Source organism: Dryobates pubescens, chromosome 7 (assembly GCF_014839835.1).
Source record: "Dryobates pubescens isolate bDryPub1 chromosome 7, bDryPub1.pri, whole genome shotgun sequence".
Taxonomy (NCBI): Eukaryota; Metazoa; Chordata; class Aves; order Piciformes; family Picidae; genus Dryobates; species Dryobates pubescens.
The window spans coordinates 14,081,948-14,104,972 of record NC_071618.1 but is presented as its reverse complement, the minus strand read 5'-3'; the positions used below and the strand labels follow the sequence as shown (position 1 = coordinate 14,104,972).

At 40.4% G+C, this 23,025-nt stretch overlaps 1 protein-coding gene across 2 annotated transcripts in view; it reads right to left on the bottom strand.

Annotated features, from left to right (window-relative positions):
• Window positions 1-23,025, bottom strand: part of NALCN (sodium leak channel, non-selective) — a 240,213-nt gene that overhangs the window by 191,781 nt on the left and 25,407 nt on the right. The window contains exons 4-6 of one of the 2 annotated variants that reach the window (XM_054162907.1): window positions 15,954-16,037; window positions 15,331-15,470; window positions 14,433-14,561 (exon numbers count right to left, since the gene is read on the bottom strand). In XM_054162907.1, coding sequence (XP_054018882.1) covers window positions 14,433-14,561; window positions 15,331-15,470; window positions 15,954-16,037 — 353 coding nt within the window. Of the gene's footprint in view, window positions 1-14,432; window positions 14,562-15,330; window positions 15,472-15,953; window positions 16,038-23,025 lie in introns of those variants that run through there. The other variant, XM_054162905.1, reaches the window with a different exon arrangement.

Below are 23,025 nucleotides of genomic sequence, written 5' to 3'. Positions count from 1 at the left end.
TTACTGAAAGCAAACATCATACTCTTTTGCCTATGGAATAAAAAGGGATAACTGATGATGGGAATACTGTATGATAGAATATAGGTGCCACATGGAAGCTTGAGATCAGGGAATGTGATAGGGCATTCTCTCATACTTGTCCCAATAACCTCATGGTAAGAAAGAGCGAGTGCTTTCCCAGTCTGTACAAGCAGAACAACAGTGAATTAATGTCCTTCTCTGTATGGCACTCACACAAATTATGATTAATATTACAAATGGGGGTTTTGTTCATATTTTTTTTAATACTTGGAAAATTGAGGAAGTCCTACAAAAACACCAGCTGAGAACATGGGACAACATGCTTTGCAGTAAGAGGCTTATGGAGCTAAATGATGTTGGTTTATTAAAACACATATTGAAAGGTGCCTCAGTTGTTTTGTGTAAGTGGATTCACACAGAGAAAATACTGGGAATTAAGGTACTGTGCAATCTAGCATAAAAAAGTATAACAAGAATAGAAACTTAATAGCTGAAGCCAGACAAATTACAATGATGAATTAGAAACATATTTTTAAACAGTAAAACAGGTTTTGGTATAAACAAAAAGATCCCTTACTTATGAAATGTTCTTCTGCCAACTAATAAATAGATTCATATCTATAAGACACATCGGAGTCACGTGTGAGCTATACAGTTTCATAGAGGAGATAGACTAGATAATTCAATTGTTTCTTTTTACTCCAAATTCAATATATAGATACTGTAATACTACCACAAATACATTGTCTTGTACTATATTTGCCCCAAGTTATAAAGGGTTTCATATCTTACCATTCAGTTCATATCCTTTATTCATTATTTATATGTTGAGTTTCAGTATTGGGTAGTTTTTACAGTTTTGACAGTCCTCTGGAGTCTAAGTTTGAACCTTTGTGGACAGAACTTGGAGATTCTTTTTTTTTTTTGGTCAATGTTCCAAGAAGAAAATTGTTCACATGTTTATTCAACAAATTAAGAAAAGTCCTGGTCTTACTCCTTTTCTCCTTCCAACCATATTCAGTAAACCAGTTAAATCAGGCTACCTCTTACATACAGCAGTAATACTAGGTAAAATTTAATTCTATTTTGATTGTAGCTCTTTTTCATTTCATACATGACCTAAGTTAGGGTCTACAAAATGTGCTTTTGATGTTTTGTCTATTCCTACTTATCACACAGGAATTTTGAAGAGACTCAGATTAAATAACCAACCTTATCTCACAGTTCAAGATGTGAAAAATCAAAGACCCAGCACCTCTTAGCTGAATCACTAGGAGCTGAAATAAAAGGCTGCAGCTCTGTTGTCCTGACTTAACCCACCTCATTTTAGGCAATGAATACAGAGAGAGCGAAATATATCTCTAGAAGTTCAGAGGTCTGTGGGTTCAATCACAATCCAGAAGCATCATTCTTTCTCTGCCAGCCAGAAAGGGAACTCAAGGCATTTAGGTTCCTATCAAAAACATCAAAACCAGATGATTCTACTCCTGGCAGATCACTTGTATTATGCAAAGGCAGTGTTGTCATTGCCTAAATGAAAATACGATGGTTGCAGTTACTTAGCAGTTTTGACAGTCTATTGGTTTGATAACTAGTTACTGGCATTAAGGGAAACTAAATGGGAATCACTCTGTCATTACCCTTCAGAGTAACAAAGACACTAAAGAAAACTGCTAAAAAAGAAGTAAAAGAAGAAATCTTTCTTATGGGCAGTGCTGGAATGTACTGCCAGGCACTAGAAAGTAAAGCTTAAAGAAGAAAATTTTCAGAAGTTCCAGTATGGATTTGTTCTTAAAGCAGTATGCATGAACAGTGCTATTTTGAGATTTTTATCAAATACCATATGGCATAACAATTCTGTGACAGCCCTTTTTTGTGACTGCTACAATCAGTCATGAGGGAACTGACTTCAAACAGTAATTGCATGATATGTATGCTAATGCAAGACTTGTTTCACAGGAATCAAAGCAACAGGAATTAATGGCATTTGCACAATGAATGAGGCTGTCACTAGAAATGCTAATACATAGGAAATAAACAGGAAGATTTAAAACCAAATCTAGCTTGCTCACACAGATCTGCACTTCACTGAGGTGCATCAAATTAGACATGTTTACAAAGTGATCTCATACCTATCTATAGTACCTCTTAAAAACCAATAATGTATTTCTTAGAGAATTTAAAGGAAACAGTGAAAAACACCTCTGTAATCTGTAATTGCAAGGACATAAACTGAAACATATCAAACAATCTAAGATGAAGATTGTATCCATTTTGATTTCAAAGTATGTCTCTTAAAGGATCTCTTAAAAAAAATAAGTTTGCATTATCAGACTCTCATTGATTAAATACCTTCTGAGTAGCTGTCTACCAACTATAGGGAAAACACAATGTCACTAAACTGCACTGTAGGACCTGAAGTTCATCTGGGAAACATTTCCAAGCTCTTTGACTCACAACATCAAAGTTAGCAGGGCAGGTTTTCTTTGTTCTCTCTTTTGTATACTGCACTGTGCAAACTTTCTGACCAGGTAATCTTCAGCATCTTAAAGGAATACTGCCCTGAATTCAAATCTGAGCTACATGCAAAAAGATTCCTTCCTAAAGATTCTGCGGCAAAGAGTCAAGAACATACAAAAGCTGACTCACTAATACAACATCTGAAGTGGCAGGAAACATGACTCTTAGCATAGCAAAAGAGAGGCACCGCTATCACTGAGCACCCAAGGACAAATTTTCAACATTATCCAGCTAGTTCCAAATGGAAACTATTCATCATTTGATGACTAGCTGTTTGACTAGCCAGTTCCACTTGGTGGGACCAACTGTTCTACCAAAATTCTTGTTTTGGAGATAGAAGCTTGATCTCTCCGTTTAATATCATGACTGGAACACAAAGCGTACAGGAAGCCTTACTGCCAAAACTGGATCATCACTGTTTTATCTGGTGAAAGGGCATCACTGACAGGGAATTTCAGAGAACAATACCATTAAAATATGCAGCTGCAGACCTCCAGCAAGGTCAAATAATTGTGTCAGTAAGGGATCTGAAATATTGCTGGGGCTTCAAGGAACCCAAATGCAAATGCCCAGATCTGTATAGCCTTCAAGCCTACAGCTCAAGAGAGAAAACTATGTAGGCCATTGACAGTCTGTAACCAAAGCTTTTTCTTCAAATACCAACTGAAGAGCCCTTCTCATTAACCCGCCAGATAGAAGGTGTATAATAAAATGGTGTGAATTGCAGTTTAGTAGTGCTCCTAGGCAATGTCCATGGCAATTGTGCAAAGAGGCAGGCAGCATAAAAAAGCAAGCCGTAACAGGTAATAACTCTTCTTTCACCTGCCTTGACAAGCAACCCACATAAGAAAAGAGTATGTGGAGGCTAAGCCTTCGTCTGAGAAGAGCCAGAAGGACAGGGATGAAGACAAAGAGCCGGAAGGTAGATGGTGGACATTAAACAATCTGTAAAGGAAACTGGAGAACACGGGAATCTGTGAGCCCAGCAGAGCCTGCTACAGTGGGGACAGAAGAGTGGCCATGATTTTAGGCACTGGAAAAGAGGGGCTGTGATGCATTTGTGTCAAGTACAAATCATGTGGTTCAGCGAGTATAAAGAAAGCAAATAAGCCTGTTCTATGCTCAGGACATAGAGAGCAATGTGGGGATTTGGGGTCTCTTCTGGAAATGTCTTTCAAATTCCTCTGTCTTATATAAGAGTGAAAGGTGTGAGACTGAAGGACTGAACTGGTAAGGGGCGGGAAAAGCAGTGGTGGGGGAAGGGGATGTATTTAAAGATGGAGTAGAAACATATTGTATGTTATTGTAAAACAAAACTTAAAAATAACAACTCTGATAGTAAGCATGTTTTGCTGAGAAAACTGGATAAGCTATGTGTGGTAGGAGGACCATAAGATGTAGTAAACCAGTCTCTCAGCTTTGCCCTAACGCACAATAGGTACCCTCCTGCATCCGATGCTGCTTTCAGTGTGGAGCCTTTTAAAAGGAAAACACCTTCAGAAGTGAGGATACAATACTTGACTTTCATATGTGAAGAGGTACAATACAGAATCATAGAAAAATAAGGGGCAGAGTGGATGGAAAGTTATCCAGCAGAAAAGGACTTGGGGCCGCCTAAACATGAGCCAGCAGAGTGCCCAGGTGGCCAAGAAGGCCAATGGCATCCTGGCCTGCATTAGGAATAGCATGGCCAGCAGGAGCAGGGAAGTCATTGTGCCCCTGTACTCTGTACTGGTTAGGTCACACCTTGAGTACTGTGTCCAGTTCTGGGCCTCTCAGTTTAAGAAGGACATCGAGACACTTGAACGTGTCCAGAGAAGGGCAGCAAGGCTGGGGAGAGGCCTTGAGCACAAGCCCTACGAGGAGAGGCTGAGGGAGCTGGGATTGTTTAGCCTGGAGAAGAGGAGGCTCAGGGGAGACATCATTGCCCTCTACAACTACCTGAAGGGAGGTTGTAGCCAGGAAGGGGTTGGTCTCATCTCCCAGGCAACCAGTACCAGAACAAGGGGACACAGTCTCAAGCTCCGCCAGGGGAAGTTTAGGCTCGAGGTGAGGAGAAAGTTCTTCACTGAGAGAGTCATTCGCCATTGAAATGTGCTGCCCAGGGAGGTGGTGGAGTCACCATCCCTGGAGGTGTTCAAGAGGGGATTGGATGTGGCACTTGGTGCCATGGTCTAGTCATGAGGTCTGTGGTGACAGGTTGGACTTGATGATCTTTGAGGTTTCTTTCAACCTTGGTGATACTGTGATACTGACAGACAGAAGAGCCAGCAGTGTGTTCAAGTGGCCAAAAAGGCCAACAGCATCCTGGCGTGTACCAGGAATAGTGTGGCCAGCAGGGGCAGGGAAGTGATTGTGCCTCTGTGTTTGGTACTGGTGAGGCCACACCTTGAATACTGTGTTCAGGTCTAGGCCTCAGCCCATTGATCAGCTTGACAGGATCAGCCTTGAGCAGATCAACACTCCCTACCAGCTTAGTGTCGTCCACAAACTCACTGAGCGTGCACTCAACTCCCTCAACCAGATCACTGGTAAAGATATTAAAGAGAACTGGCTCCAGTACTGAGTCCTGGGTAACACCACTTGTGACTGTCCATCAACTGTATTTAACTCCATTTACCACTACTCTTTGGCCCCACCATACAGCTTTTAACACAGCAAAGCCTCCACTCTTCCAAGCCATAACCACCCAGTTTCTCCAGGAGGACTCTGTGGAAGATAGCACCAAATACTTTATTAAAGTCCAGACAAATGACATCCACAACCTTTCCCTCATACACTACGCAGTGGGTCACCTTGTTGTAGAAGGAGATCAGGTTCCTCAAGCAGGACCTGCCCTTCATGAACCCATGCAGACTGTGCTCGATTACCTGGTTGCCTTGCATGCGCTGCATAATGGCACTCAGAATGTTCTACTCCATGACTTCCCCTGGCACTGAGATCAGATTCACAGGTCTAAGGTTTCCCAGATCCTCCTTCTGGCCCTTCTTGTAGAGGGATGTAACATTTGCCAGTCTCTGATCAGCTGGGACCTTCCCAGTTAGGCCAGGACTGCTGATAAATGATGGGAAATGTCTTGGTGAGCACTTCCTATAGCTCCCTTGGTGCCCTTGGATATCCACTGAAAAACTGCTACATGTTCACTACATCTTTTCAGTTGAGCTAAAAAAGTGTCAAATGCTCCTTATCAGCTCTGCTCTACAGATCTGAGCTCACTCCCTTTTCACTTCCTTTACACTCTCTCCAAATGATGCCTGTACGTTGTATGATACATTACAATGTACGCATTTTTACAGGAGCACAATTCTGTTGATCTCTGTTCCTCCATTATGCTCCTAAATCACTTTATGAAGAACTGCCTCCTTAACAATTGTTCACAATGCTGTATTTGTACAGCTCATTTTTCCTATGTGCAGTACATTGTCCCAGCTGATTTTCATCTGTTTTTTTTTCAGAGAATGTCTTTGATTTGTCAAGATCATTTTCATTCTAGTCTTGCCTTCCGAAATGTCTGCAGTCTCTCACAACTTCGTATCATCCTCACTGCAATAAGTATATTCAATCTTCCATCATCCAGGATGTAAATCAAACCTTAAATAGCACAAGACAGACTTATATGAATCCCAGCTCTCTCTGTTCTGGGAACAAGCCATTAATATCAACTCACTGTGCGTGTTTTCCAGTTTTGCACCTATTCTATAATCACTTTGACCTGAACCATGGTTTTTTTGCCAGTTTACAAACATGTCCTGTGAGACTGTTACAAAGCCTTCCTAAAATAAAGACACACAACATCCACTCTTCTCTCCAATTCACATAGCTGTTACCCTGCCATAGATAATTATATTGGTTTGACATGATTTATTATTGACAAATCCATAACGGCTGCCACTCACTTCCTTGTTATCTTCCAGCTGCTTACAAATTTTTGTTTGTTTATTCACTACGGAATTCTTTCAAGGATAGAGGATAATCTTATCAGTATTCCAGCCACAATTCTCTGGCTTCTCATGCCTTGTCTCTTATCCTTTGCTCCTTTTTAAGCTTATGCTACCTTCCTGCCTCCCATCTCCTCACCCACCTTCCACAAGTTCTTGGAAATAATAAAATAGCTGAGATGACAGCTTCAGTCTGCTCACAAGTATCTTGGAATGAATATTTCCAGACCTTTTTGAATTGCAGTAATCCAAACGATTGTGACAGGGATCAAATTGAGACATCACATTCAGCTTCCAGAAAGCAGTACAAAACTGGCAAGTCACCTGGATTTCAAAATAACATGAGATAGATCATTCACAGAAACAGGGCTGAAGTATCTTTTAGAACTTCTTTCTTCATATTTCTTGTAACTGCCTGCATAACCACAAGCTACTCTTGCTCACAGTATTTCCAGGCTAAGGAAGATGTACTACTTGGTGATAACTGCTATCTAATTTATGAATGTCAGGACATCCACAGCCATCTCCATTAGTTGTTTGGCTTCCTCTTGCTATATAAAGAGGAGCTTTGCCAGCTTCTGTTCTATTCAAGAAAACAAACAGCATCTGAACACCCATCTGACAGGCTCAGTGGAGATCACACTTAGAATTCTGGTTTTCGAGTGGTATCTGGCCTTTCCCTCAATTTTATGATATATTGGAGGATGTCTGGACTTCTGGTTCCCTGGCCTCCTGAAGTGTGGTAAGTTCAATACTCACCAGGCTTCAGTTTTGTACAGTGATTCTAAAGTAAAAAACATGTTGATAAATATAAAAGTTTCCATACAGCAAAGAGGAGACATAGTAGTTGTTACTCAAATTCTTGTATTTATACTTAGCCAATTTAACAACAATCTGTAAATCCACTCCAGCTCACTCAAAAGAACTTATTAGCCAGAGCAAAGAAATTCCGTGAAGGTTGACAGGCTGTGACCGTTGGAGGCTGTGCCTTTAAGGAACAGACGGTACTGGGACACTGGCTAAATGTTTTCGGTACTAGAACAAAAACATTCTGATATTCTAAACGAATTTCATTGGTGGATGGACAAAATGCAACTTTAAATTGTAGAGCAGCTGGAATTTTTGGGGGAGTGTGGTTTGGGAGTTTGGGAGTTTGGGTTTCAGCCTGTTCTCCCTGCCTGCTTCTCTGCAGACTAGCTGGAGTTGGCCTTCAGATAAGCAAAAAACTAATCCTGCATGGGCTTTTGAAAGCTTTATAACGATCCTTTTCCTTAGTAACTTGTCTTTCTTTCTCTCTAACCCCTTTTTGGGGAAAAAGGGAGGTAGGGGGGGAGAGAGGGGGTTACAAGGAGGGAATCCCTCCTCGGGGAGGGATTTTTGTTGTGTTATTTCTCTTTGCTGTATATTTCTGTGTACATATTGTTAATACCTGTATATATTGTGTTATATATAACCTGCTTTCCATATATGCTTGTAAATATAGTCTGCTTTTCTCCGACTGAGTTAGCTGCGGTTTCTCACTCTGTGGGGGAGAAAGAACTAGGCCCTCTCTCAACCCTACCACACAGGCTGAGCCGAAGTTCAGTAAGCTTTGATGTCTGCACTGGGATGAAGAACTGTGTAAACCTGAACAGCTCCGTATCAATACAGAAATGCATGTGTCATTACTGAGCCAACAAGAGCTGAGGCAATTGAGTTTCCATCACTCTATCCTAGACCTTCCTTAAAAGGTCACACTTGCTCAAAAGGCAGCTGGACAAACAAAAACACTGGAAAGCCTGTGTGAAATAAATAGTCTAATTGTTTGAATAACTGTCTGTATAACAATTCTATACAAAATTGGGTCTTCTGTTCAGGAATCACATGCCTTGTGAAATCAAACAGAGTCCCACTTCTGAAGACCTCTCTGCCCTTGGCCACCACAACTGGCCATAACTTCAGGACTTTCTTCCCCCCTTTTGACAGGATCTAAATTATTTCCTCTTTAAATTGGTGGTATATTTTTCTCAATTTTGGTTTGGGTCTAAACAACAATAGTCCTAGAAAAGTAAGACTTCTTCCATTTCCCTTGTCCCTGAAGAGTTTATACTACAAACATATTACCACTAAGAGAGACTGTGATTAAATCCCAAAGGCAATATTAAAGTACTACTGGTTGTTCAATTAGCATCAATAATACACCCTGCTAAAGAACCCTGTTATGTTGATTTTTCAAGCTTGGTCATTGATTTCTTCCCTTTCTCAGAAATCCAGTTACTCATTCTTATTTTCCTGCTGCTGATCTAAGACACTATCTTGAATCCCTTTTGTTCTTTTTAATCATATTTATTTCCTCTATTAGACATTGTGGCGAGCTTTTAGCTTTAGAGTCTTTGAAGCTGTTTTCTGACATTTTCAGGGCTTATCAAGGCAGATGGACAGATGGCCAAGAACCTCTTAGATCTTTCTATTACTTGGTAATTATTTTTCTTATCTATTTCCCTGGGTTAATTCCTACTTTAAACAAGAGACCTTGCAAAGAAGGACTTTAAATTGACTGCCATCATGACAATTCAGCCAGGTCTACAGAAATAATCAGTCTATGCTCTATTGAAAGTATTTTTAAAAGATCCTTAAAGAATTACTTTGGGAGAAGAATAGATAAGAATGACATTTACTACATTTTATGGCAATTATCCATATTAGCCTTTCTTGTGATGAGGCTTCCTTTCCAGTACAACTGGAAGGCTCCAGTACAAACTGAAAATCACAAAAGGAAAATTTACTGTTGCAGAATAAATATAATCTACACATGTGAAATGGAAGCAATTTTATGTAATCAAACACATCTTGGTAATAAAGAAAACAGGCAGTAGCTGGTGTGTGAGAAAGTATAAAATATTTTAACAGCCAGAGCAATTGTTTGGAAAAAAATTCTCTCCTGTCCTTGTGAAGTGCCTTTTGGACACTGAAGGTGCCTAAGAGTACGTTTTAGCAGATTCCGGAATACAACCTGTTTTCACCATATTTGATCTCAGATATAACAAAACAACCTGCCAAACTACTTATAATGTATGGAGTTACCTAGATAATTGAGTTATATATACATTGCATTCCAATCATACTGTGAGTCTTTCGAGCAATGAAAAAAGATCTGTACTAAGGAAGTCTATGTAAAAAACATTTACTAGCAGGAAAAAGATATACTGGTTGGAGAAATCACCAGAGAAAAGCTGTGACAGCATAATTGCAAAAAAGATAAGTAATAATCACAAGGGAATACTGAGTGAGAAAATGCTTTAGGAAGAAGACAGTGTTCGCTGCAGGAAAAAAATGTCTAGCAAAATAAAGACGATTGTAAGAATGGGGGGAAAGAGAAGTATTACCAAAACCACAAAACAACCTTTTTCAGACTTCGGAAGGAAGTCAGATTTTGGTGGTTTCACAGATAGAAGGAAAAACTCGAACCACAGTTAGCTCACTTCAGTATTTCTGTTTGTCAGAGTTAATATCAGAAAATGGCTGAGGAGGTGGAGAGACAGGAGGTCAGGAAGCGTGGGTGTCCAGAAGGATGGAAAGATAAAAGAACCTGCAGCAGTCAAAGAGGCAATGAGTGTCTGATGAGGCTGCCATATCTTTTACATTAAAAGGAAAAGCAAGATTTTAAGGTGCTCTTTTAAAAGACACTTGCCTCACTCATAGTTCAGAAGGCGTCAGATTTATAAAAAGCTATTTCTAAAATTTCTGAAAAAAATGAAATCTTGACCTCAGTAATTATATTTTACCCTTGCCATAGAATTCTGCATAATATGAGGCAAATCACCTAAAATTAAAGTTCTCCCAGATGGCCAGTAATTGGGTGCTTTCCATTTTCCAACCTTGATTTGGGAGCCTGGGATCTGGTTAGCTGAAATACTGAGTATTTACAGCTGGGGCTCATTAAAGACTCCGAAGTTATTCAAGGCCAAGTACAGCCAAGTTTGGCCACTTTCCATTGCCTTGAACAGGATCACCTGAGACAGACAGACAGAGAGGCTAAACTTCTGGGAGGAATGTTTAATCCTCATTACAAAGTTGAGAAACTGACCTCAAAGACAAAAATTTGCGTAGGCAATTTTCATGCTTTTGAGCTGTACTACATTTCAGCAAATACACTCTCCTGGATTCAGAAGTGGCATGTTGCCTCATTTCTAACTGCATTTTGGAACAGCACCTGTGTCTCAATTGTTCACTTTTGGCACCACAACTGTTATTTCTTTCTCTGTGCTTATTTTCCCAGCCCATGATGTTTTTTTCTTATAAATTCTGCAGTCAGCTCTGTAAAGGTCAACCCTGACCTTCACTGAGAAGGCACAGCCTAGCTCCACCCAAAGCTTCTGCACCGCATTCCTCAAATATTAAAACATAAAGATCAGGTACATCTAAGTGCTCACAACCCATAATGATGAATACTACAGACATGAAATGGAAATGAGTGTTTTCAGAGTAGGAATGAACAGTATGTCAAAAGTAAGGTATAAGTTCACATGTCAAGGAACAAAGAGCAAAATATATTTTCCTTTGCGTAAGCATCATTCATCAGAATAAGGGAGCAGCACTTCTGGGGGAAAGTGTCTTTCAGTCTAACTGTAGTCCTCATACACAAGCATAGGAACCTATTCAAGTTAGAAGTCTGGTTTGCAAATGGCAAAAGTAATTAGTTTCTAAAGGTGCCTATCACAGATACTTAACAAGTAAGTTAAATTATAATTCTAAATTTTAAACAGCCCCAAATATAGACTAGACTAGAATAGAATAGAATAGAATAGAATAGAATAGAATAGAATAGACCAGACCAGGTTGGAAAAGACCTTTGAGATCATCAAGTTCAATGGGCTGCCCAGGGAGATGGTGGGGTCACCATCACTGGAAGTGTTTTAAAAGAGATTGGATGGAGCGCGTGGCGCCATGGTTTAGTTGATTAGATGGTGTTGGGTGATAGGTTGGACTCAATGATCTTAAAGGTCTTTTCCAACATGGTTAAATCTGTTCTATTCTATTACAATCACCCAACACCATCTAATCAACTAAACCATGGCAACAAGTGCCTCATCCAGTCTCCTTCTAAACACTTCCAATGACGGTGACTCCACCACCTCCCTGGGCAGCCCAAGCCTCCCCTGGTGCAGCCTGAGATTGTGTCCTCTTGTTCTTGTGCTGGTTGCCTGGAAGAAGAGACCAACCCCCACCTGGCTACAACCTCCCTTTAGGTAGTTGAAGATAGCAATAAGGTCTGCCCTGAGTGTCCTCTTCTACAGGCTAAACAACCCCAGCTCCCTCAGCCTTTCCTCATAGGGCTTGTGCTCCAAACCCCTCACTAGCTTTGTTGCCCTTCTCTGGACACGTTCCAGCAACTTTCCTAAACTGAGGGGCCCAGAACTGGACACAGGACTCAAGTTGTGGCCTAACTAGTGCTGAGTACAGGGGCAGAATGACTTCCCTGCTCCTGCTGGCCACACTATTCCTGATACTGGCCAGAATGCCATTGGCCTTCTTGGCCACCTGGGCACACTGATGGCTCATGTTCAGCCTACTATCGACCAGTACCTCCAGGTCCCTTTCTGCCTGGCTGCTCTCCAGACACTCTGACCCCAGCCTGTAGCACTGCATGGGGTTGTTGTGGCCAATGTGCAGAACCTGGCACTTGGATGTGTTAAATCTCATGCCATTGGACTCTGCCCATCTGTCCAGCCTGTCGAGGTCCCTCTGGAGAGCTGTCCTACCCTCTAACAGATCAACAACTGCTCCCAGCTTGGTGTCATCTGCAAATTTACTGATGATGGACTCAATCCCTTCATCCAGATCATCAATAAAGACATAGAACAGGATGGGGCCCAGCACTGACCCCTGGGGGACACAACTAGTGAGTGGCTGCCAGCTGGATGTGGCACCTTTCACCACCACCCTCTGGGCTCGGCCCTCCAGCCAGTTCCTAACCCAGCACAAAGTGCTGCTGTCCAACCCACAGGCTGACAGCTTGGCCAGGAGTTTGCTGTGGGGGACAGTATCAAAGGCCTTGCTGAAGTCCAAGTAGACTACATCCATAGCCTTCCTCACATCCAGCAAGTGGGTCTCCTGATCATAGAAGGAGATCAGGTTGGTCAGGCAGGACCTGCCTTTCCTAAATCCATGCTGGCTGGGCCTGATCCCTTGGCCATCCTGGAAGTGCTGTGTGATTGCACTCAAGATGACCTGTTCCATAATCTTGCCTGGCACTGAGGTCAGGCTCACAGGTCTGCATATATGCTTGATGATACTGAAAGAAAAATGTTTTTATGGCTAGACATTCAGTTTCAAGTGTAAAATTTCCTTGATTCTGCATACTTAACTTTTCCAACCTTAACTCACTCTAAACGTGGTTTAATTTTTATTTTGTATACTAGGTATTGTCCTTTATAACTTTTCAAGTAACTCAATCTTTCACCAACCTAAAATTGGGGTGTTTCCCTAATAGTTTTTTTTTAAAATAATGCAGCATTCAGAAAGTATCTAATGCATGCATAAGAAATGAGACATATGTTTTATGGGCAAACTTGAAGTTTTAAACTTAACTTTCCATACTGCAAATAGTATTATGTCATACTTTATCTTTTTCTACTGATCTCAGGGAAAAGCTATTACATGATGCCTTGTCTTTCCTGTGTTGTTTATCCCACTTCCTGTTTTTCCAAACAACGTAAGTAAATCACAGAATCATAGATTTTCACATTGTTGCAAACAAATTTTTCACCAAGATTTTTTTCCCCCACCATGTCTGTCGGAAACTGGAAAAAAATAAAAATCAGTGCTATAAAGATTTTCTCTTTAAAACCAGGAAAACTCATAATTAAATATCTCATTTCCTGTCTAGTGAAGATCAGCTACATATTTTACTATGGTATTTATTAAATAAATTAGGAAATATCCAAAAGGATTTATTTTTATTTAACAAAATACCATATAATGTCAAATGTATTCTCAAATAATTTTATAACCTTCTTTTTGTCTTCTATTGTGGCAATTCAGGCTGGATGCCTCCTGTTCCTGCCACATTAAGTTTAATAGACTCTTTATATTTGATAGTTTAAAAGCCCTAGTTTACAAAAGTCTTTAACACAGAGCTAACATTTCTCCATCCAAAGAAACAGGGACAAAATGAAAAGAGAGATATAATGGAATAGACTTTATATCATGGTGGTCAGGCACACAGTCAAGCCCTCAATTCAACAGGGCATAGAATCCGAGAATACATTGGGTGGGAAGGGACCTTTAAAGGTCATCTAGTGCAGTTTCCCTGCAGTAAGCAGGGACATATAAGTTTATACTTATCTGTGAGTTTATGAGCCACCACAGTGGCAAGAAGCCATACTGTACTTTTGAGTTAATCTTGTGTTTAAGCATGTGCTGAACCAAAAAGGTGGTGTATACTCAACTGTTAGTGTAAAATTTTGATCATAAGTATTTTCCAAAGGCTGGGTAAAAAGGGTCTTTAAATCTGAGCATCAGGATCCAGCAACCTTTTAATCCAGAAAGGGCATTAGATTCTGGCAGTAGTTCTACCCTATACCTCAGATCTGGCTCCACACTCAGACATCCTGAGAAAAGATAGAGGAATGTAGTGAAAGCTGATGAATCATCTGTGACTCAAATCAGGCACAAGTGGCAATGCCCCTCTTAAAGCTTTCTCTGCTCTTATGCTCTCTCACACCCCTACTCTACAGACAATCATGCCCCAATTCAGACTGCAGAGAAATCCCCCAATTTGTAATAAAACTGTCAGTTAAATTTTGTATTTTTCATAATTCCTAACATTTATCTTTTCCCAATTTGTCTTAGTGTATTTTGGTGGATTGCTTTTAACACATTATGTCCATTTTACAGCCACTGATACTAACTACAATCATACACATGCAATGAAAGAATGGCCCCACATCATGCCTGCACAGGCTAACTTACCCTGGCTGCGTGTCATCAGTTACACAATGGTACGTAAAAGTTCCAAACATTTGCACTCCCAGGATCCCATACAGGAGAAGAAAGAACAGAAGGAAAATTGAAACACTCCAGATTTGCTCTCCAGAACGCCTGGCAAAAAGATAAATATGACACTGAAGGCACTGGCAATGTGAAGCTTCCTCTGGAAAGCTCCAGAATAGAAAATCCGATCGCACCGAGAAAGTAGTATTTCATCCTGTGAAAAATCACCTCTCACTCTGTGTGGAGATTGAAAAGATAACCATATTTTTTTTATAAATCCCTAAGTTTGAGTACTTAAACCAGCTGTACACTACAAAAGCTAGGGGGAAATATGCAATTAAAATGTGTAAAGTCTACCTTTTGCAAAATAGTGGCTTATACACCCAGGATATGATGGTGATGTTAATAGCAAATAAAGAGCACCATCAGGTGGCTTTTGCCATTACATGCTGTACAAAATATTCTTCTGTGTGTGTCCTTGGACACATGTCTGGACATATGTCAATACAGGCACACTTGTAACTGCAATGGTTAGGACACACACTCATGTATTTTTATGAATATTAATGTACTAAGAGTGTTCATCCTGATTATTAAGCACCTATATTAATGAAACAGTACTTACTGCCACTCGTTGAAAATAGCTGGCTATAGTTACTAGCAGAATGCTTAGACTTATTTAAATATTTGACAGTTTGGATCATTTTCTAGGAAACATAATGATTCCTTAAATACAGAGAATAGAAAGGATTTTTTTGTAGAACTAGGAAAGAAAATGCCCAATAAGCATAAAGGGATATTTTCTGAGCTGTATAGTCAGTCTTCTAAGTCAAAACTAAAATTTCCTCTGTTATTCTTAACAACCTTACTTACTTACTTCAAGATATTTGTTATCCTAGTTCTTGGCAGCTCAAAACGAAAATATATCCGGAAAGCTCGAATCATAATGAGTGGTCGTGGAATCCGTAACATGCCCCAGGGTGACATCTGGTCAACTATTTCAGCAATTTCAAACACCTACAAATAACCAAAACAAAACAAAACAAGAAAAACACAGGAGTTTTTCTTGATGACCTTCTCCTGTTCCTGTGTTCACTTACAGAATGTTTAAAACTCTGAATACTATCCATGATTTTTATTTTAATTTTCAATCCTCTCTGTTTATTTAGGGTTCATTTTAACTGTGCTTTTTAAAAGAAGTTTTATCAGAGAGAGTGATTGCCCATTGGAATGGACTGCCTGAGGAGGTGGTGGAGTCACCATCACTGGAGGTGTTCAGAAGGAGACTTCTCTGTCCCTTTGAGTATGCAGAGGGTTTATAGCAACAAGCTTCAGATTAATGTGTAACTTCTCAATAAGTAAAATTAAAATAAATTCTACTAGTAATACAGACATGCTGTAATGTGTGATTATGGAGCTTTTGAATTCAGCACAGTGTACAGCTATAGATTCTTCACAATGAAGGAACTATTAATTGAAAAAGGTAAGTGAAATAATTACCTGCAAAACCAATGACACCCAAAGGCAAAAGACCATGAATCCATCAAATACACACCAACGATCCTTTACATAGGAGCTATCACCCTACAAGACAGAGAAAAGTTAAGAGGTTAATTATCGTTGTTTTCCTGTCAAGATTTATAAATATCATAAACAAAATTTCTTGGAAGAAGGAAAAGTCTTCTCTGTACCACTTTCAAAATGCCACTTTTGCAAGACTCTAAAAGCCTGGACTACAATATGTTGTTTTTTCCCTTTCCCCTGATTTGGGGGGCCATTAGGTGACAAGGGAAGGCACACACCCTGTTGCTGCGTAACAAGAAGATTCCAGAAATGCAGAGAATCTCAGAAGTCCTCCCAGAAGTCCTTATTTGATGTGTTGTAGAATCCCCAGCATTAGAGAGTCTCAGAGTCACACTTACAGAAGTCCCCAAAGCCCTTAACAGAAGAAGCAGCTAACAGAAGTTCCCTCGCAGCATGCCTACACCAAAACCCTAGTCAGAAGAAGTGGCAAACTAACAGAAGCAGAAGCCCCTAGCAGCCCTAACTGCAGCCATTCCTACCTAAGTCCCTAACCCAAGAGAGTCAGGGTTGCTCTTAGTGGCTGTCTTTTATACTCTTTGTTATCAATCCCTTTACCAGTAACATACAACCACATATATAAGCTAAAATATTTTCTAATAAGAGATTCCAGCATGTCAAGGAGGTGGCTTCTGCAGCATGTTCCAATCAAAGGATGCCAATGTGAGGATGTTGCTCCCGGCACACGTGAAATGTTATTTTGCTCTATGCAGAGTGCTAAGGAATTGGTCAAGTAAGGAATCATGCACTCTACATGTGTCCAGGAGCTGCCCTCAGAACAGTGCCTGCAACACAATATGCTGGAAACATATAAAGAGATCCACTGGGTGAATAAATGGTAGCTTCATTCTAGGCTTGTGTTGAAAAGAACTTATAAAGAAATCTACTATTTACACTTTGATATAAATCTGAAAACCACAAAAAAAATTAACATATGACATTTTTCCACTATATTGCCATTACAAAAAACTTACACAGGAAGGTTAAGTGCACACTGCTAGCAATTTAGTATTGTTGTTCAATTATTTCTGTATGGTTCAGCAGCTTCAATTACAGCAGTACAATTTTCTATTTTTTTTCTTTGTATGTTTCCAATTATTCTTCATACTCTAGAAAAGTCTCGTCATTTCAGAAACACTGGAAAGTAACCATCATCTCATCACAGTGCCAAGTTTCAAGGTTGTTGGGATATTTCCTGAGCAACACTGCTATTTCACAGAATCACAGAATCACCAAAGTTGGAAGAGACCTCAAACATCATCGAGTCCAATCTATCACCACAGACCTCATGACTAAACCATGGCACCAAGTGCCATGTCCAATCCCCTCTTGAACACCTCCAGGGATGGTGACTCCACCACCTCCCTGGGCAGCCCATTCCAATGGCTAACAACTCTCTCAGTGAAGAACTTTCTCCTCACCTTGAGCCTAAACTTCCCCTGGTGCAGCTTAAGACTCTGTCCTCTTGTTCTGGTGCTGGTTGCCTGGGAGAAAAGACCAACCCCTTCCTGGCTACAACCACCCTTCAGGTAGCTGTCGACAGCAATAAGGTCTCCCCTGAGCCTCCTCTTCTCCAGGCTAAACAATCCCAGCTCCCTCAGCCTCTCCTCATAGGGCTTGTGCTCAAGGCCTCTCACCAGCCTTGCTGCCCTTCTCTGGACACGTTCAAGTGTCTTGATGTCCTTCTTAAACTGGACACAGTACTCAAGGTGCGGCCTAACCAATGCAGAGTATAGGGGCACAATGACTTCCCTGCCCCTGCTGGCCACACTATTACACATTGTTTCTTATCTCACTGACAGTTATTTAAGTCAATCTGAATTTGTTTTAAAATGTCTCAGCACTTTCATTGATCCTAAAAGCACAGACAAGACAAGATGTTTTGTTTTAATCTAACATTTTCACTGACACTGACTATCCTAAAAATAATTTATCATTCCTTGCAGTAGCTGATAGAAATATATATTGTATAAATAGAGATGAAATATGTTTTTTTAGATAAAGCTTTATTTCAGTTGAAAAAAGTATTCAAGGCAGACGTGAAAAAAGTAAGGATATATGGAAAATATCCAGTAAGTGATTTTCAAACCAGAAATAAAGGACAGAGAACTTCAATCCTATTTTCAGATAGAGAATTTTCTAATGCATAAGGACATTAAAGTTCACAGTCTAAGAATTCAAAGAAGGAAGACTGTAAAGCAGATAAACAACAGAACAGCAACTTTTGCATCATGTTTTTAATTTGTCCTTCCTGAAGAAAGTTGACTTAGTTCCCTAAGTATGAGCTAATCAATAACTCCTTAGGGCTGAACAAACTCAGCTGTTTCAGTGATTAAATTCAGTATACTGTGAAGCTGATACACCTTGTTTCTCTATAGAGCTAACAACACCCTAAATCTCTTACCCCTTCTCCTCTCCCCCTGTTCCCTCATAGTGAACAAACTGCAGGTTAGGTTTGTATCAACATGCAATTTGAGTCCTCCAATTGTAGGTCTGAACAAAGATGCTGACTGGTCTTTCTCTTGCTGAAAAAATCTGACACCTTTTTTCTCTTAAAGCCCCCTTTGTTTACAGAAAAAAAGTTTTCCCATAGTTGTGCTATAGAGATCTGAGCATAAACTTGAGGGAGTTCCTGTATTCACCTTTCTCTGAATAACCTGTTCAGTACTCACTAAAAGCTAAATCTTTTTTCTAGAAATTGCTTTTTCTCTCCACAATAGGAGTGGCATGCTTGAAGCAGTTCTGCTGTTTTCCCCTCACAAAGGAAGATGTCCTGATCCTTTCCAGTTTTCTCACCAGTCAGGCTGCTCCACCATCTCACTTCTCTCATTGTGACATTAGTCCAGCTTCCACCACTACATCTTCCCTGTCATAGAGGCTTTCAGTGGATCGCCACAGAAACTCAGGGCACCTGAATTACATTACATTTGGTAGGAGGTTCTGGCTCTTTGTGCTTTGCATGTTGGGAAGGTTTTGGCTAAAGGCTTTTCCTGTTTGTCACCTGGCTGGCAGTGGACATGGTGGGGAATCTTTAATGCATTTATACAGTGTAATGGTATATGGGATGTTATTTGCTGTTGGAAGTATTTTTAAGGCAAGACCACATCCTGCTTAATGTGAATATCAGAATGTACTTTTTAGTATGAATCTTGACACTGACTTCTACTGCTACTTCCATGAAAAATCTAATTCTTACTAAACACAGGCTAGCAGTTACACATTAATAGCAAGGAACAGTGAGTTTCATTCACATTTGAAAAAAGCCTTGGGCTGAAATTCCAAGCTCACGGTCAATGGCAGCCTGTTCTTAGACTTGGCATGGAATACAGATACATGAAATTTAAATACATCTGGTGACATCTTGCCTAAAATAGCTCAAGTCTTGCAATGTGTTAATCCTTTGTCCTTTTTCCATCATGTCTACTGAAATTTAAGAATTACTGATGAAGTTTTCTTTTTAGCTTTTTTTGTGTGTGTGTGTGAATGCACTACCCCAGACCAAATATTAACATTGGAGCTTGTAAGCCTTCAAAACATGATATAAATATTTGCAAAAGATGAAGTATTAGTACTGCAGACTAGAAGCCTCATGGTTAGATGAATCCAAACCTCTTAACAGTTATTAAAGTCACTGACTTCCTACTGCCTATGGTGGATTCTTTAATCCATACAGCAAGTCCCATTTTGTTTCTCACAGTGAAGTGGATGCCAGTCCCCTTTTATGTTCTGTGACCACAAGCTTACGACAGCCTTTGGAAGGCTTTTGTACAGTAAACCATGCCCTCACTTAATGACTTTCCCAGGCAAAATAAGGGGCATTACTAAAAGTCAGTGGACAAGCTAACTAACAGCTATTAAATACAAAGCATTTAAGATATATAAAAAACCCTGAAGCTCAAACTAGCAATACCGCTTAGTTGTTAGATGGGTCAGTCTTTTCTTTGTTAACTAGAGGCCTATTTGTTATTTTGTAATACCCTTTCTAGTCTCCCCAGTTTCTCCTAATATGCTTCCATCTTTTACCTTGGTATTTACTTGCAACAGGCTGGCATCACTGTTAGGCTAATGCACAACTGTAAAAATTGCCTCTTGGTAAACTACGTGTGGAATAGATTGAAAGTCTGCCTTTCTCTTAGAGATGCTAATCTGAATTAATCTGAAATTTAATATCCCAAAAGAACAGACAAGCTTGATGTAACAGTTATTAAAATATTTTCTAACCCAAAAAATAACTAACTTTTCTATACCATAACTAAGGAAAAATACCTGAAGTTCACTATACTATCCTAAAGAGATCATACGAAAGATTTTAGCATTTCTTTACCTATTTTAAATAGGACCAGCAAATAAATCTCTTCCCCTCCCTCTACATTCTTTTCATTTCACCAGGTTTTGCCTAATTCTAGCACCATTACATTAGCTCTGTATAATGTATAAGCTTTTTTTCTGAATTTATTTTTACATGCAATACTAATAGCATAATAACTGCACCAAGATGCTGGAAGATACACTTTCTCAACTGTAACCAGCACATTAAAGATAAACCACCAACTGTCAGTATTAGATACTCTACAGAATTGCTAAGCAAGCTCATAGGAAAAAAACCCCACTACATTTTACACCTAACTTATTGGAAATATGATGCAATATAAAATAGTGTGGCCAGGAGGAGCAGGGAAGTCATTGTGCCCCTGTACTCTGCATTGGTTAGGCCGCACCTTGAGTACTGTGTCCAGTTCTGGGCCCCTCAGTTTAAGAAGGACATTGAGACACTTGAACGTGTCCAGAGAAGGGCAACAAGGCTGGTGAGAGGCCTTAAGCTGAAGCCCTATGAGGAGATGCTGAGGGAGCTGGGATTGTTTAGCCTGGAGAGGAGGAGGCTCAGGGGAGACCTCATTGCTCTCTACTACCTGAAGGGTGGTTGTAGCCAGGAAGGGGTTGGTCTCATCTCCCAGGCAACCAGCACCAGAACAAGAGGACACAGTCTCAAGCTGCACCAGGGGAAGTTTAGGCTCAAGGTAAGGAGAAAGTCCTTCACTGAGAGAGTTGTTAGCCATTGGAATGGGCTGCCCAGGGAGGTGGTGGAGTCACCATCCCTGGAGGTGTTCAAGAGGGGACTGGATGTGGCACTTGGTGCCATGGTCTAGTCATGAGGTCTGTGGTAATAGATTGGACTCGATGATCTTTGAGGTCTCTTCCAACCTTGGTGATACTGTGAAAACATAATCAGAACCATAACAGATGTAATAACACCTGAGACAGTCACTCTATGAAAGACATTACAGTTTAAATTAAACCTTAAGGGAAGACTGGGTAGACTGTAATTTTTTAACAAAAGTTTGTGCCATTATCAACCTTTCTGAAAACTAAATGCTCTACAAAATCAACATGCAAATTGCATAAACAATATGCTAGAAGACTGATTATGTCTGGTAATCTTGTAAAGCAATTTCAGTATAGCTTAGATGATAGCACAGTCACCTCCTAGGTCATTTCTGTCCTGCTTATCTCTTAACATCTCAAGAACACCTCAGGATGAATAGCAAGTCCCTGGAAGCAAAATGCCTTCTCTGCCTCCCTGCTTGCCTTCAGGAATTTCTTTCTCTCACTTACTCCTGACCAAATACGTTCTCTGAATCTTTCCCTTCCTCCTCTTTCCAGCTGCCTCTGTGGGCCTAAACGAAGTCCCTGCTTTGAGTAAGAGGTTGGTCCAGACCATCTCCATAGGTCTCTTTCAACCCAGATTTTTCTCTGGTTGTGTGCACCTAAGACAATCTCCTCAACATGCCAGCTCCTTGGAAGCAGACGCCAGTTCTACATCGAGTTTCACATGCAAGGATGCATGCTTATGCTTGGAAGTACTCTGCAGTTAAACACTGCTGTGCTTCATCTGGCAGTATTCTGCCCTCCTTCACATTCAGTGTTTATGCATCTTCAGGAATTTCTTTCTCTCTCTTGCTGCCGACTACAATGTGTTCTCTGAATCCTTCTCTCCCTCTTCTTTCCAGCTGCCTCTGTGGGAACACTAAATAAAACAAGTGGTATAATATTTTCTCTAAGTAATCAGATTTATCATCATTTGCTCTGGAAAGGAGTCCTGTAGTCTTGGGTCTGTCATTAGGGGAAGCTTAGCCTCCCACTTTTCCATGTAGTCTCTGACAAACGGGATAGCTGAAAGATGGTACAAACATGAAGGGACCAGCAAGCTCAGTAACAACTAAGCTACTTTGCTATTCCAACAGGGTCACTGGATTCTTCATTTGGTGGTGGTAAATAAAGCATATCAACAATTCTAGCAAATTCTTCACATCACCTGTGGGCTACTGTATAGCACTACAAATAAGCATTAAGGGGTGGAGGCTGACATTCACTGGCATTTCATGTGCAGCATAAATGCAGAGGAGGAGATAGAAGGAATCAGAATTTGAGAGTATCATTTTTTTACTCCTCTGCTATGTTCATTATAACATTTGAGAGGGCACAGCTGAATCAGGGGAGCAAGACTCAATCTTCCTCCTCCATTCCTTTACTCAGCACAAACACCACAGGGCATGAAGGTGGGAGTGGGACAGAAAATGAGAGCTCAGAGGAGCACCTTGCCTCAATTCTCTGTATCCCCAGCAAATGCAAATCATAGAATCACAGAATGGTAGGGATGGAAAGGACCTCTGGAGATCATCTAGTCCAAAGCCTCTGCTAAAGCAGAGTGCAGCCTAGGGCAGTTTGCGCAAGAACACGCCCAGGAAGGTTTTGAAAGCCTCCAGAGAAGGAGATTACCTAACCTCTCTGGCAAGGCTGGTCCAGTGTGCTCCATCACCCTCAAGTAAAGAAGTTTCTCCTTAAGTTCAAGTGAAATTTCCTGTATTTAAGTTTGTACCCATTGCCCCTTGTCCTACTGATACCATAAAGTACCAATACCCCTCAAATACCCACTCAGAGACCACCACAGAGATGCCCTGCAAACATGGAATAGATATGCAAATATGGTGAT